A 17,482-nucleotide genomic window follows, 5' to 3' on the forward strand; every position below is an offset into this window, starting at 1 on the left:
AGGCTCCCACAGGTGTTGTTCTCCTGTATACTTGGTCCTCTTCCTTCATTTGAAGGCAATCTTTTCTTTCCTTGGGAGCCTTGGTCCCCTTCTTTTCCCATTTTAGCAGGAATGCAATACCATAGCAGTGTCCAAACACACAAGGACATCAAACGCACCCACATTTTTTAGCGGAATGTTTCCTCAGTATGTGATAAGTTGATAGGTCATCGTCCAAAAATGAAAGGTCATCATCATATGCAATGGGTCTGCAACAAGGCTGTGGCCTGATTTTGTCACTGACCAACTTTTTATTTTGGGTTAAATTGTTTAAAATTTGGTCATACAGGGTTACAGCAGACTCGCACGAACCACTACAATAACGGAAAATCAATTCTTCTTTGGTAGTGTATCCCAAACCCAAGTCAGTCACATTTAAGTGAATCTCACTTAAGACACAATCCCGAGATTTGAGCCTTTGACCTCTCCGTCCTTTCTTGTTGCTGGAATTATTGTTCCTTCCTGCATTTTGCCGGTTTCTTTCCCGTTTGGAGAAACGGGGTTTATCTGGTGACCTCTTCAGTCTTTTTAAAGTGGTTTGAATAAAATCCATCACATCCTCAGGTTGGCTGGGATAATCCACAGGCATATTAGCTGTTTGGAAAAGGACCAAAACAATTTGTCAAATGATTGCATATCAGTCTTATTTCACATGGAGAAAATAATCTTAGTTACTGAAATTTCTAGCAGACACATAGTTAAATCTGAGAGTGACAACTGCATATGTTAAAGGATGCAAAATTCAATTTTTAAAATTTTATTCATTACTGGATTTATAAGACCACCCAACTCAACAATGGGACTCTGAGTGATATACACTAATAAAACACAAGCCATAAACCAAACAAGAACCATAGTGTTAAAACAGATATTGTACATTACTTAAATATGACATACGGAATATAAAATAATGACCAGTACCATTATATAAACAGCCAAAAGGAAACTCTGCTCAACTGGACCCAAATTATCCCATGACCATGTCAGCTTGACAAAGTTTATGTTCTATAGGCCTGTGTTCAAAATTCAAAAGGATTAACACATTTTTATCAAGACTAGAAAACCCATTGCTGCATTCTTCTATAAACATTGTATAAGGCGATTGTGAAAATTCCAACATTACTTTTGATGTTTAAAGAAGTCCATAAGACAAGCTAACCTATTTAATATGTATCCATTGGTTGACTGTTTCTATGGAAAACAAGTTTAAGTGAAATATTAGACTGTGATGTATTCTCACAGCACCTAGTCACTCTTGAACGGACAGAAAACTTCCTTAACTTGATATTCCCAATGCATTGGAGTACAACTGTAATTCCTATCCAGGGTAACCACTGGGAATTATGAAAGTGGTGATCTGATACATTTGGAGGATTTAGTTTACAGAAAATTGGTCTATTCCTTGTCCATGACACTCTATAGGTTGTCTATTCATAGTTCCATTCCATTTCCATAACTGTCTGAGCATTGTTATCCAATTTTTAATGTAAAAATGGGCAAGAATTACAGCTGGGGGAGAAGGACATTTTTATTTGGTCATCCACAGGAGCATGGCATTGACACAGTGAACTGGATTGAAATGTTGGCCTTCAAATTTATTGAGGATGTGTTTACACAAAAGGTACATTAAGCCTCAAAATATAACAGATCACTTTTAAAGTTTGAACACAACTAGTCCTATGAAAAATATGGGACCTGTAAAACAGGTCTTCAAGCCAAATCTAGCCCATGGTTCACAGGATTACCACTCCTGATCTACTGGAAAACATCTGCTTGGATTCAAGCCACTTTCAATCTATCTATGTGTTGGCTGAAACAGCTGAATGCATCTTCTTCTTTGAGTGACACTTGCCCTGGAGAATTGCATCATAGATATCATCCTCTCAAGAAATATTCTTATCCAATCCCAGCAAAATTCAAAGACTGAGTGCAGTGATTAGGAATTCTGGTAGTCATAATAAACAAGATAAACCTGGTATATGCAGAAAGTATGGAAGCAAGCAGACAACTTCCTAATAACTGAATTATTTGAAAGATGAGGAAAATACAGAGAGTAAGAAACTTGACCTTGATAGAAATAAGCAGGGCTTTTTTTCTCATAGAACACTCAGAACGGAGTTCCGGCACCTTTTTTGGATGGAACCTTGTAGGGTAGGCAAGGCAGGTTGTATGACATGTGTGAGTTCCGGCACCTTTTTCTTTTACAAAAAAAGCACTGGAAATAAGCCACATCTGTTATCAAAGCAAGGAGGAGAAAAAGGTAGCTTAAGACCTAACCAAGCAGAAACTATGTATGAAGAGGGTCAGATAGACTCCTCCCTAATTCACATGGATATAAGAAGGGAGAGGAAATACTTCACAATTAGACCTGCAAGGTTCTATTATTATACCCCATATCAAAGTAGTTTTAGCCTGCCTGTAGAGTTGATTTCCTGCTCTAGTCTACACACTGGGGCTAAGAATATAAAAGCTAAGATATCCCAAGTATTCCAGCCTGCTTTGCAGTTACTGAGAAGGAATCCAAACTGACCTCTCAGATGCTCAATGGGACTTAAATAATACAAGTGATATCTCAAGTTAGAACCAAAATATTGTAGAATTGGAAGGGACTATAAGGCTCATCTAATCAAACTTCTGCAATGTGTAGGAAAACCAATTAAATCATCCATGGAAGGTAGGTATCCAGCCTTTCTTTTTTAGAAAACAAAACAAAACAAAACACCCTCCACAGATGGAACACCAACAATTTCCTTAGGTGGACTATTGTTTGCATCCAGATTAAGAATGGACTTTATTGCAAAATGCACAGGCTTTGGATGAAATGGAGACATGTTCACCAACAATGGATGATGTATTAACAATGCTAAAGAAAAATAAACTTTGAACGACTCAAACGGTCCTTGTTGGCTTACTAAACTAGAAAAGACAGCTGGCAAGCAATCCTTCCTACAATATAAACTAGTACTGTATTTCTTTTTCAAAAAGATGAAAGGTTGCATCCAATTTCTGATGCACTGAAAAAATAGGCAGCACAGCCTATTTATTCTTTGATATTCTTCTCCTGTTATAATTCCTTCTGTGAGACCACCTACAAGATCTCATGCCAGGACTCAAGAGGAGAAACCTTTCTTTAAACCTTCATGTATAGTCAACATGCTGATATATAGTTTTGCACTAGTTTGTAAACTGATGGTAACTAGAAGTGGGAAGAACTAGAAACATTGGGTTTAGATTTGCCAAACTGTTTCTTGGTCTAAAACTCGTTTTATGAGAAGCCTACAACTGCATGATGGTTAAAATAAAGCCACGTGTACCTAGAAAGAATCACTGAAATTAAATAATATATCTATTGTGGCTGGGTTCACACAACACAGTAGGCAAGGTTAAACGAGTTTGTGTTGTTTGTGTTTCAGTCTGCTATGAGAAACCAGGCATTATTTTAGCATCTTATGAGAACAGTGATATAAATAACAGTGATATAAATAAAATAAAATAAAATAAAATAAAATATTAAAATAAAGTAAAATATAAATAAATAAATAAATAAATAAATAAATAAATAAATAAATAAATAAAAATAAACTACTTCATGGCTTATTTTGAGGGCTTAACACATTATGTGAATACAGCTATTATATTCTGTTTTCCTGGTTTCAATAAATCTAGAGGCATCTACAAATCAATACAGAATACATACGATTCTTCTATACATTAAATGTATGCCCCTCAGTTATTAGACATTTGGGGGATTCTGATGTTCACTTAAGGTGCAGTTTTCTTAGAAGAGGCTAATGGGAACTTAAGGCATTTTGGTTACACAGATTGAACATAATCTAGAAATTTGCCATATTAGCATTCTAGAAGTTTCAGTTTTCCAAAAGATTTCTAATGTCAAAAAAAGCTCTCATCTTCCTTTTCAGAGCTATTTACAGTTCATCCAAACTACCAGAATAGCAGGGTTTCCGTGGCTCCACCCAGCACATAATTAGTTTAATAATTGTGGGTGAATTAATGGCTAACAAAAACAAAAAGCAAAGTAGAACAGTGCAGTACACTTAATGAATCTGATGACCCCTTGCCCCATCTACTTACCTTGAAGCATCAAGGCTACCTGGGAAAATCTGATGTTTGGGAAGATGAGACTATAAAATGGAGGGCAACTGATTCACTTCCTTTATTTGCCTTACAAAGGCTCATCTTCCCTGACTTGTATTTGGTTTTATTTATTTTTTATTTTAATTCCATTTATATCCCGCCCTTCTCCGAAGACTCAGGGGGGCTTACAAGCTTAGCAGTAGCCTTCATTCTATGTGTATGCCTGCTTATCACACACCCCAAGCGGCATTATTACAAAGTCAGCTTAATTGCCCCCAACAATCTGGGTCCTCATTTTACCTACCTCGGAAGGATGGAAGGCTGAGTCAACCTTGAGCCTGGTGGGATGCGAACCTGCACTAATTGCAGGCAGCTGGTGTTACTTAAGGAGGCATTAGCCCACTGCTCCACCAAGGCTCTTGGGGTTGACCAGGCTTCTAATTAAAGACTGTATAGCATACTGAAAGTGACCAATCAACTCTGCAATATGTTACAAAGCTTATTTTTCTAATCATAAGCAACATCTCATTGTGGAAATAAAAAAGTTTTGCTTTGCCTAGTCTAGCCTTGAGGTGTACAGAGGCAAATATATATCTCTAATTGGATGAGGAATTATTGGCCTGTAGGTGCAATGCAGGCAGTTCCTTCTATCAGTCCAGCTAGTAGGTTGTTAGAGAATCAGCAACTATACCAATCAACTATTTGCGAAAGTAGAAAAACTGATTTTGATCTGCCTTTTTCAATTGAACAGCTGATTTGCCACAACTGTGCAGGGTTGCTGTGCAAATATGATGTAACACAGGGTTTCTCCTACAGAAGATACTGTCTACTTCCTTCTGGATTTTCTCCCTTATGTATGGTTATATCTAAAGCTGGCTGTATTAGTTCCATCAGTGGTTTGCTTGGTGCCAGTAAGGATGGAGATAAAAAAACTAAAGGAATGCTGACTTCTGGTTTGCCGACACGGCCGTTATGGACGCTTGGAGGATGGCTCTCATCTTCCACATCCAGTTTCGCATTGCTGGGGGGCCCTAAAAGGGCCAAAGAGTCACCCTGGAGGGGCAACCAGCAAGAAGGGGCTTTTGCAGAAACGTGGGGGAGCCGCAACTCTCCCGTTAGTGCCTGCATTCCCTTTGAACCAGCGGATGAAAGACCGGCCATAGCAACATGGCTGGTCACTAGGCTGCAGACAGCCGAAGTCACACTTACCACCAGGCAACATTAAAGCAGCATGGAAGAGACGGGGTAAGATCAACCTCTCTTATACTCCAATCTTCTTCTTTCCACCTAAATAAGCTGCTAAGCACTTTTCCCCCTGTGGAGAGGGAGGGGGGATCTTAACCCTCCCTTCAGAACAGCGGCGACTGAACTTCCAGGGGTGATTTAAAAAGAAGCATTGAAAAAATGAATTGGACCTCAACTAGAACTGTATTCTTTTAAAACAAAACTTGTGGACTAAAAGCTTTTGACTATCTACTTTTTACTTCCTATTCTTATTTGAAAATTTGGCTCTGATCTTCTAAAACAGAAGAAACAATTGAAAAGAATTTTCTAAGCACTTGGGAGACACCTTGTGGTCAAACCTGAAATTGCAATCTGACACTCTTTTTAAAAAAAAGAGAGAGAGAGACTTGGCTGACACTTTAGAAAACAAGGTAAGACTAACCTTGAACAGCAGATGTGAGAGTCCACCATTGAAGGAATACAAAAACAAATCTAACCTGCCAAACTTATCAGTTTCTTTCTACAGCCGGTGATGAAATAAGAGCTTTTGGAAAAAAACTAGAAAGCATCTTGGATAAGCAAACTCAAACTGTGACTACAATTAATAATTTATCGGGAAAGAACATAACAGAAGAAATTGAAAAATCAAATACCCTGACAGAAGAGTTAACTACTCAACAACCACAGATAAGAGAAAAACCTGACAAAATGGATGGAGGAAAAAATTTGTTACATAAAGCAGAAGGAATTTGAAGATCAAAATGAGAAACAGATGGAAGAAAAAATAGACAGTCCAGGACAACTACGCCAAGAGGAGAAAATAATGAAAAGATTTGGTATCTCTATCAGACCCCTCAACCCCTCAAAAATGGAGATTGGAGGGTCACTTCAATATGATACAACAACACAAGAACTCTTTGATGACCCCGAAGTAAAGAAACAGAAAATGACATGGCAAAGGAAAAAAGCCAGAATAAGGTTGAGGAAGAATGGACATATTTAAGAGGCCTGAAATGGAAAATATCCAATTAGATAAGATTATACTTGGATTATGAGAGATTGTTTTGATGTGCAGATAAAAATATTGGCTAATTAAAAACTTAGATGTGTGAATATCAACTGTTAAATTGAAATATTGAGTTGTTTAAATGAAATTGACTAAGACGTATATATGTTAAGACTGATATAATGTAACTAATATACTTGGATGTAGTGATAAGAATAAAATTATGTTTAAACACGAGAGAGTAGGTATAAAGGAGAAGAGAAAGGATGTCTTAAATGTTGAAATGGGAGAAATTTTGGCTATTGAATTTACAATATGTGGAAATTATAATGAAAACAAAAATATTATACTGTATTATTAACCTGTTGATATGGAAATGAGATAGATAAGATGTGTATCTAGATTATTAGGCATTGCAGAGAACTGTGATAAAGGGAAGTGGGGTCACCCAGAAATATGAAAGTGAGAAACTTCAAACGTTTAACTTTAATATTAATGGAAATTAAAGCTGGGAAAATTTATAAGGTGATTGATGTTTTAAAGAGGGAATGTTAAAATAAATAAAATATATGAAAGTATTGACAAATGTAAGAAAACCACCAAATAACTGATAGATAAAATAAGAAGTATGTTAATTTAGATAAGAGATAATACTGTATTTTCCGGCATATAAGATGACTTTTTAACCCATGAAAATCTTCTCAAAAGTTGGGGGGTCGTCTTATACGCCCAGTCGTCTTATACGCCGGAAAATAGTACATAAATCAATCGAGCACCCCCGTTCTTGCAAAGCAACTTCAAGCCTCCTTAGTCCAGTCCCCCCTCCAACGTGACTCTCCCTTCCCACCCCCAAGAGCCTCTAAGCCCCTTCCCCTCCCCCTTGCAAACGCCAGACCCCGGGAGCTCTTGCGTTTATTCCAAAGGGTGGGTAGAAGGAAAAGCCCCTTTCGGCTCCGGCGTGGCTGCAAGTCGACGAGCCCGGGAAGGCACGCCCTCCCCTCTCACTGTGGAGGAAGCAGGGCAGGCTGGCGTCGGGCGGGAGCCGGCAGGGCAGTCCTGCACATGCGCGCACTCCCTGGCTGCTAAGGAGTCCTTGGGGAGCTGTGGCAGGCACCTCACGCCCTTCCCTCTCGAGGCGGCACCAGCGGAGCCGTCTGGCGTTGGGCAGGTGCCAGCAGGGCAGTCCTGCGCACGTGCGTGCTCCCCGGCTGCTAAGGAGTCCTCGGGGAACCGTGGCAGGCGCCTCACGCCCTTTCCTCTCGAGGCGGCACCGGCGGAGCCGTCCAGTGTCGGGCGGGAACCGGAAGGGCTTTGCACCATCTGCATCAGATGGGTCTGAATCGGGCTTGTGTCGGACACTTGGCAACTGGCATGTAAGTATTTTCCAGCATATAAGACGAAAAATCTTGAAAATCTTCTCAAAAGTCGGGGGTCGTCTTATACGTCCAGTCGTCTTATACGCTGGAAAATACAGTATGTATTAAAGGAAAAAAAGAGAGGAAATATTGGCTACAACAAATTGGATATTTGTAATAACATGTACTGTACTTGTATGAAATGGAACTATTGTAACCCAGTCACCACGTTGCTTTTCAAAGATACAATTGTAACATTGGAAAATCAATAAAAAAATTATATATATATATTTAAAAAAACTAAAGGAATGCTGCCACATTTGCTGCCAATCTGTCACAGTGTGATGGGGTTCCTTTTTTGAACTAGAGGAGTATTGTTTTACAAGGCTGGCAGTTGCCACAGAAAAATATGCATTTTGCTATGTAGTGATGTTATTTACATCATGTATTTAGGAAAAGTATATAACACAATACTGGATCCTCCTAAATCTCCCTGAGACTATTCACATGTGTCTCTCTTGCTTCCTCTCTTTTCCTCTCAATTCCTTCCCCTTTTTCAGGTTTTTACAGAAACATGGCTTAATCTTCTCCTGCTCAGCTGAATGTCTGCTGCTTCTCCACTGGGGGAAGAATCTTTCTCAGGGTCATCTGCCCAGTCCTTCCCCAGAGATCAGAGCTTTGCCATGAACATCTGATCATCTCCTTCCCCACTTGGTCTTCTGTGGTGCTCTCATCCCTCGAGGACTTCATACCTCTTTTTTCCAGGGAAACCACCACTGGACCTTACTTCTCCTTTTCCAACCAGGAAATTAAATGTGTGGTCCACACACTTGATTTCTCTCTTCAACTTTCTTCTCTAGCCACTCCATTAATTTTATGCACAAAGTTTTTCTTTCTTTCTCCTTCCCTCTTCTATTTTTAATCAAACCAGTAGCATGACCCCTTTAGTGGAGGTGGATGACACCCCCCCAGCTATGAAGTAAACTGGAACAATGGGACTGCTGTCTCCCAAATCTCCCAACAAAAGCTCCGGCAAGCTAGATCAGCTCTTCAGGCCTTGTGATAAGTGCAGCTTCTCTTCAAGGCCAAAACTGAGCTGCCTTTTCTCTTTTTACTCACTCCAATAGCTGGTTCATGCCAGCAGAATAACTACCAGGCCAGGCCACTAAAACCCCATGTGCCACATTATTTCTACTTGTTGAATGTAATGAGAATTAAAAATATTTCAGGGCAATAAATATTTACTCCTAGTTGCATATGCTTCTTGTAATGTATTGGCCTTATCTGTTTTAATTCACTTGCTTAATGTCTGACTGCTTGCTTAATGTCTGACCTACTTTCTGTGTGTTATCTAAGGGTTGCTGTTACTGAGCCATACTTGCTGTCTCCAGGCTGATAATTAGGTTTGGGGCGGGAAACTGCTACTTTAAACCTATTGGTCACTGCCTAGAGGCCAACCGTATAAATAGCTGCGCAGCAGCTATTAGCTTGCTTCTGTTCTGTTCTGAGTCAATGAACTTGTTGCTGTTTCAACACATCGTCTTGCTTAATGCCTTTGAACCAGAGATATAATACTTCTGTAGAAGGAAAAATCTTCATCAGGGTCCAGTCCAAACCGAGAATAAACAACATGGCAACTGCTTTAGAAAGAAGGTTTATTGAAGAGGAGAGCCAGACAGAAATATGGCTCTGGAAGAAAAGAGAGAGCACATGTAGTATGGAGTAGGTTTTTGTACCTTCTTGGGCTTTTATTGGGAGTTGTTTCTGTGTCATGAACTTTCACCTGAGTCTGAGCATGCCTTTCTGGTATTCTGATGGTGGTGGGTTTATCCTATTATGTCCTGTCTTAGAGTTTGGGTGGGGTATGTAGATTTTTAAGGGTCTTTGTCTTCCTATTATGTTTCTTCAGTTTCTAGCTGGAAGACTCCAACCTTCCTGAATGGATTACTACATCCACATGTCTAAAAGCTGGTTTCTGCTGAGTTGTCTGACTGTGTATGTGTTTGTGTGTGTGTGTGTGTGTGTGTGTAGAAGTTTCTGCCTTTTTAAAGATCTCCATTATTTCTTTGGGGAAATATATTCTGCCTTTTTAATATTCCCCAAAATACTTCTTTTCTCTGGATTGTTCCTACACTTCTGAAACTAGCCAAGTCCAGTTTTGTAATGCCACTGCATTATGCACTTAGAATTATGCTAATCAATAAATGATATGCAGATGTGCCAGTTTTTACATATGCATGCTCAATGTTTTTTAAATTACCGTATATACTTGAGTATAAGCCGACTCGAGTATAAGCCGAGACCCCCAATTTCACCCCCAAAAACTGGAAAAAGTTGTTGACTCGAGTATAAGCCGATCCGCCGTTCTGCAAGCCTCTGCCGCCAGCAGAGGCTCGATCCGCCATTTTGCAAGCCTGAATACACAGGAATACCCTGTGTGGCCGCGGCTCTCGGGGAAGCCCTGGCTGTCAGCTTCCTCGCTCCACGCTGCCATTCGGGGCCCGCGCGTTCCCCGGGCAAATCGCGGCGCCCAGCAGGCGAGGAAACACGCCCGCTCCAGTCGCCCCCCCTTCCCTCAGGAGACGCGAAGCAAGTGACCGCCCGGAGCTTACCGAGGACTTGCTTCGGTGCTTCCAGGATCGCGCGCACCTCTCCCAAGCCGCCGCCGTCCGGAGACCTGCCGAAGTTTGGGGAGGTTTGGGGAGGTGCGCGCGCACCTCCCCAAACCTCCCCAAACGTCGGCAGGTCTCCGGACCTCTGCGCCCTGCCTGCCTGCTTCTTTCCGCAGCGGAAAGAAGCAGGCAGGCAGGGCGCGGAGGAACGGAGACCCGGCGACGTTTGGGGAGGTTTGGGCGCCTCCCCAAACCTCCCCAAACGTCGCCGGGTCTCCGTTCCTCTGCGCCCTGCCTGCCTGCTTCTTTCCACAGCGGAAAGAAGCAGGCAGGCAGGGCGCAGAGGAACGGAGACCCGGCGACGTTTGGGGAGGTTTGGGGAGGCGCCCAAACCTCCCCAAACGTCGGCAGGTGTCCGTTCCTCCGCGCCCTGCCTGCCTGCTTCTTTCCGCTGTGGAAAGAAGCAGGCAGGCAGGGCGCGGAGGAACGGAGACCCGGCGACGTTTGGGGAGGTTTGGGGAGGCGCCCAAACCTCCCCAAACGTCGGCAGGTGTCCGTTCCTCCGCGCCCTGCCTGCCTGCTTCTTTCCGCTGTGGAAAGAAGCAGGCAGGCAGGGCGCGGAGGAACGGAGACCCGGCGACGTTTGGGGAGGTTTGGGGAGGCGCCCAAACCTCCCCAAACGTCGGCAGGTGTCCGTTCCTCCGCGCCCTGCCTGCCTGCTTCTTTCCGCTGTGGAAAGAAGCAGGCAGGCAGGGCGCGGAGGAACGGAGACCCGGCGACGTTTGGGGAGGTTTGGGGAGGCGCCCAAACCTCCCCAAACGTCGGCAGGTGTCCGTTCCTCCGCGCCCTGCCTGCCTGCTTCTTTCCTCTGTGGAAAGAAGCAGTCAGGCAGGGCGCGGAGGAACGGAGACCCGGCGACGTTTGGGGAGGTTTGGGGAGGCGCCCAAACCTCCCCAAACGTCGGCAGGTGTCCGTTCCTCCGCGCCCTGCCTGCCTGCTTCTTTCCGCTGTGGAAAGAAGCAGGCAGGCAGGGCGCAGAGGAACGGAGACCCGGCGACGTTTGGGGAGGTTTGGGGAGGCGCCCAAACCTCCCCAAACGTCGGCAGGTCTCCGTTCCTCCGCGCCCTGCCTGCCTGCTTCTTTCCGCTGCGGAAAGAAGCAGGCAGGCAGGGCGCGGAGGTCCGGAGACCTGCCGACGTTTGGGGAGGTTTGGGGAGGTGCGCGCGCACCTCCCCAAACTTCGGCAGGTCTCCGGACGGCGGTGGCTTGGGAGAGGTGCGCGCGATCCCGGAAGCACCAAAGCCTCGGCCGCGCACAAGTCCTCGGTAAGTTTTTTTGTTGACTGGAGTATAAGCCGAAGTGGAATTTTTCAGCCCAAAAAGTGGGCTGAAAAATTCGGCTTATACTCAAGTATATACGGTAAGTAACAACTGAAATTTTACACAATTTCATTGTAAATGGATCAAGTTCTACCTGTACAGGGAAAGAAAGAAAGACAGAAGTCCTTATATCCTTAACTGTTCTGAAAGATCTTAGACATTTTCATATATAGTATCTCTATAACAGGAAGATTGAGAGGTTCAGAAGCATAATTTTGCTTACAGGGCCAACAGTCATTGTGCACATGAGCGATCCATTGAAACAGCAATTGCAATCCAAACTATACATATTTTGAATCAAAACCTGCCTCAAAGCTCATATAACATTAAATAATAGTTATTCCAGTTTGTGAAATAGTAATTAGGAGGATGGATCAAAATAGCAATAGCAATAGTACTTATATACTGCTTCACAGTGCTTTACAGCCCTCTCTAAACAATTTACAGAGTCAGCGTGTTGTCCCCACAATCTGGGTCTTCATTTTACCGACCTCGGAAGGATGGAAAGCTGTGTCAATCTTTATCTGGTCAAGATCGAACTGCTGGCAGTTGGCAGAGTTAGCCTGCAATATTGCATTCTAACCATTACACCACATTGGCTCTATCTCCCCTAGTCTTTGGAGAGGCTTAGTGAGAGCAGCTAGTTATGCTATACTGCTGTTTCATTAAGCTTGATTCTTGTTCAGTAATGTATATTGACTGAGCATATCTTACACTTTTACCGATCTCACATATTTAATGTATATTGTGGAGGAAGGAAGCAAATATAACTGGTTGTGGTTGACTAGGCAAAAAAATAACAGTGACTATGTTATATCACATTTTCTAAGTTTATTCAACTTGTAAAGCAGCAATAATGTGATCAATTGAAACTTGAAGTTTCAGAAGATACTAAATTAATTTTAACTCATCCTCAAATTTAACTATAAAGAAACACCAAGGTTAATCTAGATATAATTTTTTACTAAAACTATTTTTGGTTACTGATGAGCCTCTTTGCAAATAGTTATTTCTTAGCCCAGCTTTCACAACATTAGGTTGATGTATGAAGAAATTAATTATGATTTAAACCACTTTACAAGTAATAACTAAACAGCAATTATTATAATTGACTGGACAATAACTATTTACTTCTGGCATTTATTGTCAGAAATTTTTATTTGTGTATAGGTTCTCCTGCTTGAGCAGGGGGTTGTACTAGAAGACCTCCAAGGTCCCTTTCAGCTCTATTCTATTCTATTCTATTCTATTCTACTCTATTCTATTCTATTCTATTCTATTCTATTCTATTCTATTCTATTCTATTCTATTCTATTCTATTCTATTCTATTCTATTCTATTCTATTCTATTCTATTCTATTCTATTCTATTCTATTCTTTATACTACCGTATTTCCCTAAAGCAACTAAAGAGGGGTTCTAAAGACAGAAACCTGAGACTTTCTAAAACATCTATGAATGCCTTCATCGTACAGAAAAGAGTCAACAATTGAGTCAAACAGTCAACAATTGAGGAATTATAGTAGTGTGGTAGAAGGAAGAAAGAATGACAAAAGTCTAAACATTTTGGCTAACTTGCATCATTCCTGTGGCTTCCTTCCCAAAAAATGTGAAGAGGGAAACCCAGGGAAGATTCCAGTGGAAAGACAGAGAAGGAAGAACAGAGAAGGCAGAAAAGTGGAAGAATGCAGATGTGGTTTTGCATCTGTTGGAAAGATGCTGAAGAGGCAAAAATGGCTGAGAATCCCTATGTCACCAGAAAGTAGCAGTGGAAGATTACTGTATAATTTGTAGAAGCACAATAAAGCCCACCCTAGGAGCCTAAGAGGTGGCTACAACTCAAGGGGTATATCTCATCTGCGCATAAGAAGCTGTTCCTTGATCCTCTTTCTATTACAACAGAGTGAGGCAAAGCCATTGCAAGGCATAACTATCTACAAGTCTTTCACAACTGTGGCAATTTTACGATGGGTGGACCTCCAGTCACAGAATTCCCCAGCCAACAACAATTCTAGGAGCTGAAGCTCACACATTTAAAATTTGCTAAAGTTGAGAAACACTGATCTATACGCTTCACCAGAGAGGCATTATTCTTTCAAAGTTTTTGGGGAAAAAAGGCAGATTGCTACTACATAAATAATATTAAACTCTCATGCAATATAGCTCTCCAGGAAACAGAAACAAGGGCAGGTTCATTCTCATTTATTCAGCGAATATGGGAAAGAAAAAAGAAAGAAAGTAGGACTGTTTCTTGTTCCAGTGTTGGCACATTCAAGTTCCTACCATCTGTTGGAAGGATCACATGGAAGGGACCTATGAGCAAGCCATTATACCAATATTATTCCCTTCGTGTGAAGAAAGGCCTTGGAGCAATCAGAGATCCTGAAAGCATCAAGGAATTATACATCATCACTGCACGAAAATTACAGACCATGGCCTTTCCTGGGTACAGATCGCAGTACAATCCTACCCTATCCATACTTCCACATACATGTGAAGGGATGGTGAATAGAAGCCTGCACTACATTCCAAGACAATCAGCATTATATTGCCAGTGAAAATATTTCATTTCATCATGTAAACCTCAAGATTACTTGAACTTTAATTTCAAGAAAGTCTGACTTTCATTCCAAGGATGCAACACAATGCATGTGGGAATTGGCCCAGCTGAACTCAGTAGGTCTTGAATAAACAAGACTAAAACTATAAATTGTAAGGCTCTTGATCTGAAGCAAATCTCAAGGGAACAATTTCTGAAATGTGGCTTCTGTTCAACAACTTCGATCCAAGCTTCCTGACCAACCCAACTTGGAAAAGACTAGGGGTTTTTTTGTTACAAAAAGATACAGGAAGCTGGTCTGCTGAAGAGCAAAGCAACAGCCTCTAGCATCATACTGATTTGCAGGAATGCCTTTAGCCCTAGTTTATCTTCTGCTATGGAGCAGCAATGGCAATCCCTTGACTGTTTCTTCCTTAGCCCCCATCTGCCCATCCCCATCTGAGTCTCTGTTGGTGGGTAGAGCTGACTGGATCATCTTAATATGAAAAGGAAAAAAAAGGCGAAGGCCAGTAAGCAGCTGTAAAAATAACAAGAAAGTGGAATGTGTGCTTACAATCCATTTGGCCAGCGTAGGGATTCAGCAGCCTGCTGGTAGTGTGGTCTTCTTCAGCTCTTCCTAGCATTGAGCGGGCCTTTTCAGGAGGTCTCTTACCAGCGGGAAGCGGAAAGGTTGAGATCGAGTTGAGTAGCACCACGCAGACAGTCACCACATCCCATAAATTCATCTTAGATTCCCTTCCAGCACAAGACCCTGGCAAATGGGAGACATATATTAGTTTTCACCTCTTCTTCCCTTTGAGTGCCATCTGTGTTAATCTCCACCTCTCTTTCCTAACCTGGTCTTGCCTATCTATTGTAAATGCAACCATTTTAATGATTAATATAATAACAAGCACAATGCTTGGCATTTAAGTGTTTATTAATTGGGAGTCATAACTTTTCTTGATGTCGTTCACTCTAAGATGCCACAGCTCCCCAAAACAGCTGGAAATTATGTATAAAATCTAGGGGAAACAAAGATAAAAGAAATATCTGGAATGAGAATGAGAACTTGGTATTAGAATGTTGGTCAGAATTCTGGAGCTCCATTTATTGTCCTTACTTTAGATCCCCAAAATTTTCTGCAATTTTGCCATGGCCATAAGTCCTGTTTTATTATCATTATTTTTAATCTAATCTAATCTAATCTAATCTAATCTAATCTAATCTAATCTAATCTAATCTAATCTAATCTAATCTATCATCTTAATTTGAAAACTTCACTTTTTAAAAGCATCCCTACACAATTAATTCTTACTTAATTGTGAAAAGTTGAGGCCTAAATTTACTCAGCAACCATTTCCATTTGGACAGCAGCAGCCTCGTGGTCACCATTTTGCCCAGTACAGTGAAAAATATTGTATATCTCCCTACCTTATAGTTATATCTAATATGTAATATCAACGTACATAAATGGAAAGCAAAAGTTTGTTCATTTTTTTTCTGGAGATGATCTCCTCCTAGCATCATTTAGAAATGTGGAAACATTTAGCTGCATAGACCTTAACTAGTGAATGGTTGTTCTCTGCTGTCTGGTAAACTCACCAGAATCCATCAGTGGAAGACAGAAGTCCAGCAGTATAATTGTATCCAGGGTTCTCTTGAACCTGATGACATGCTTTCAAGGTCCAGTCTAGTTTGGCATGACCCACAATTCCAAAGGTGCTTTTTCACAAGTCAACTGGACTTCCTTGTTTTTCTTTGAAGACGTTTCACTTCTCATCCAAGAAGCTTCTTCAACTCTGAGTGGATGGTGGGGAATAGAAGGAGTTATACTCCTTGCAGACAGCTGGTCATTTGCATTCTTTTAGAGCAGAGGTGTCAAACTGCCAGCCCACAGGCTGGATGTATCATGCCAAAACTACGCCGACCCCATTGCCAGGAATGGAAAAAAAAGTCACGATATGTCGCAACATGTCACATGACGTTGGGAGCTTGACACCTGTTTTAGATAAATAAACCTCCAGGTGGCCTCAATGACTCTCTAAAAGAATGCAAATGATCAACTGTCTGCAAGGAGTATAAATCCTTCCATTCCCCACCATCAGAGCTGAAGAAGTTTCTTGGATGAGAAGTGAAAGAAAAACAAGAAAGTCCAATTCTTGTAAAAAAGCATCTTTGGGATAACTATGACCTGAATGACTGAGAATCTCCATAGACATGACCTACAATCCATATTTTGGATACTGGATCACAACTGCCTGCTACCAGAGTGTTTTGTAACCAGGTTTTTTTCCCAGCAGTTCTTTCACAGCCTAGTCATTAGCCCTGATGAAAAAGCCTGTCTGTTTGAGCTATACCATTTCAAGTTGCAATTGTCTGAGCTGCACCATTTTACCATATCCTCTTAAATATTGCTGCAAATCTACCCAGTAGTTGCAAATGAAAGGTTCCATTTTAATCCTTAAAACCCAAACACTTCAAAATGTAGAATTATACCTTGCACACTCAATGATACTAGAATCACAATTTTATTTGAAGTAAAATTTTTATTGCAGACAATGACCAGTCCATAAAACATCTTACATGCATACGGATTCAATAAATAGATCAGTCAAACTGTGGCACTTCTTACATACTATATGACAAAATTTGGCTACACTTGAGGAAATGGAATCATTTGAATTTGAAAATAAAGGTTTTCAATAAAACTGATCTGAGAGACAAACATATTTCATTAGGGGTGGGGTTAACAATTCCCAGGTATATTTTATCAGTATAAAATGGACCATACAATGATAATAATTTCACTTGACTTTTTCATCACAAGGGCAGAGTCTGGATTTAAATGAGCTGTCTCTAAAGCCATCGATGGAAGAACGTTAAATCATGCCAAGGTTAGGGGCCTCCTTAGCTTGGGAACAGTAATTTGTTTGGTGTATCTGGCTGATCTATAAGGAGTTCAGGGGCTACTTTAAAAATACTACTTTGAGGAGGAGATCATTCAATTTTAGTATCTTTGAAGCATTGCTTGACTGTCTCCTCTATGTGTTCTTGCCTTAGCATCTGCACTGAAGGGAAAACCCCAAAGTTCAGGTTTTGTTATGTATTGGTCCATGTTTTCTTCCCTCTCTGCCCAAGTGAGTTATCTAAGTTAGACAACAAATTCTTGAGCAGTGAGAAGTAGGGCTGGGCTGGGGGGTGGGGGAGGAGGCAGCCATTTCAGGATGGCTT

The 17,482-nt window shown here is 41.4% G+C and overlaps 1 protein-coding gene across 2 annotated transcripts; it reads right to left on the bottom strand.

Annotated features, from left to right (window-relative positions):
- Positions 1-148: 148 nt before the first annotated feature.
- GDNF (glial cell derived neurotrophic factor) lies at positions 149-15,006 on the bottom strand (the record flags this gene model as incomplete). 2 transcript variants are annotated; one of them, XM_081316544.1, is made up of 2 exons in its annotated part: positions 149-633; positions 14,823-15,006. In XM_081316544.1, 2 exons carry the CDS (start codon positions 14,992-14,994, stop codon positions 149-151), a joined length of 657 nt encoding a protein of 218 aa, XP_081172670.1. The 2 variants fall into 2 exon arrangements, with proteins under 2 accessions (XP_081172670.1, XP_081172669.1); XM_081316543.1 differs by having other exon boundaries at positions 14,922-14,994.
- Positions 15,007-17,482: the final 2,476 nt, after the last annotated feature.

Source organism: Vipera berus, assembly GCF_964194415.1.
Source record: "Vipera berus genome assembly, chromosome: 2".
Taxonomy (NCBI): Eukaryota; Metazoa; Chordata; class Lepidosauria; order Squamata; family Viperidae; genus Vipera; species Vipera berus.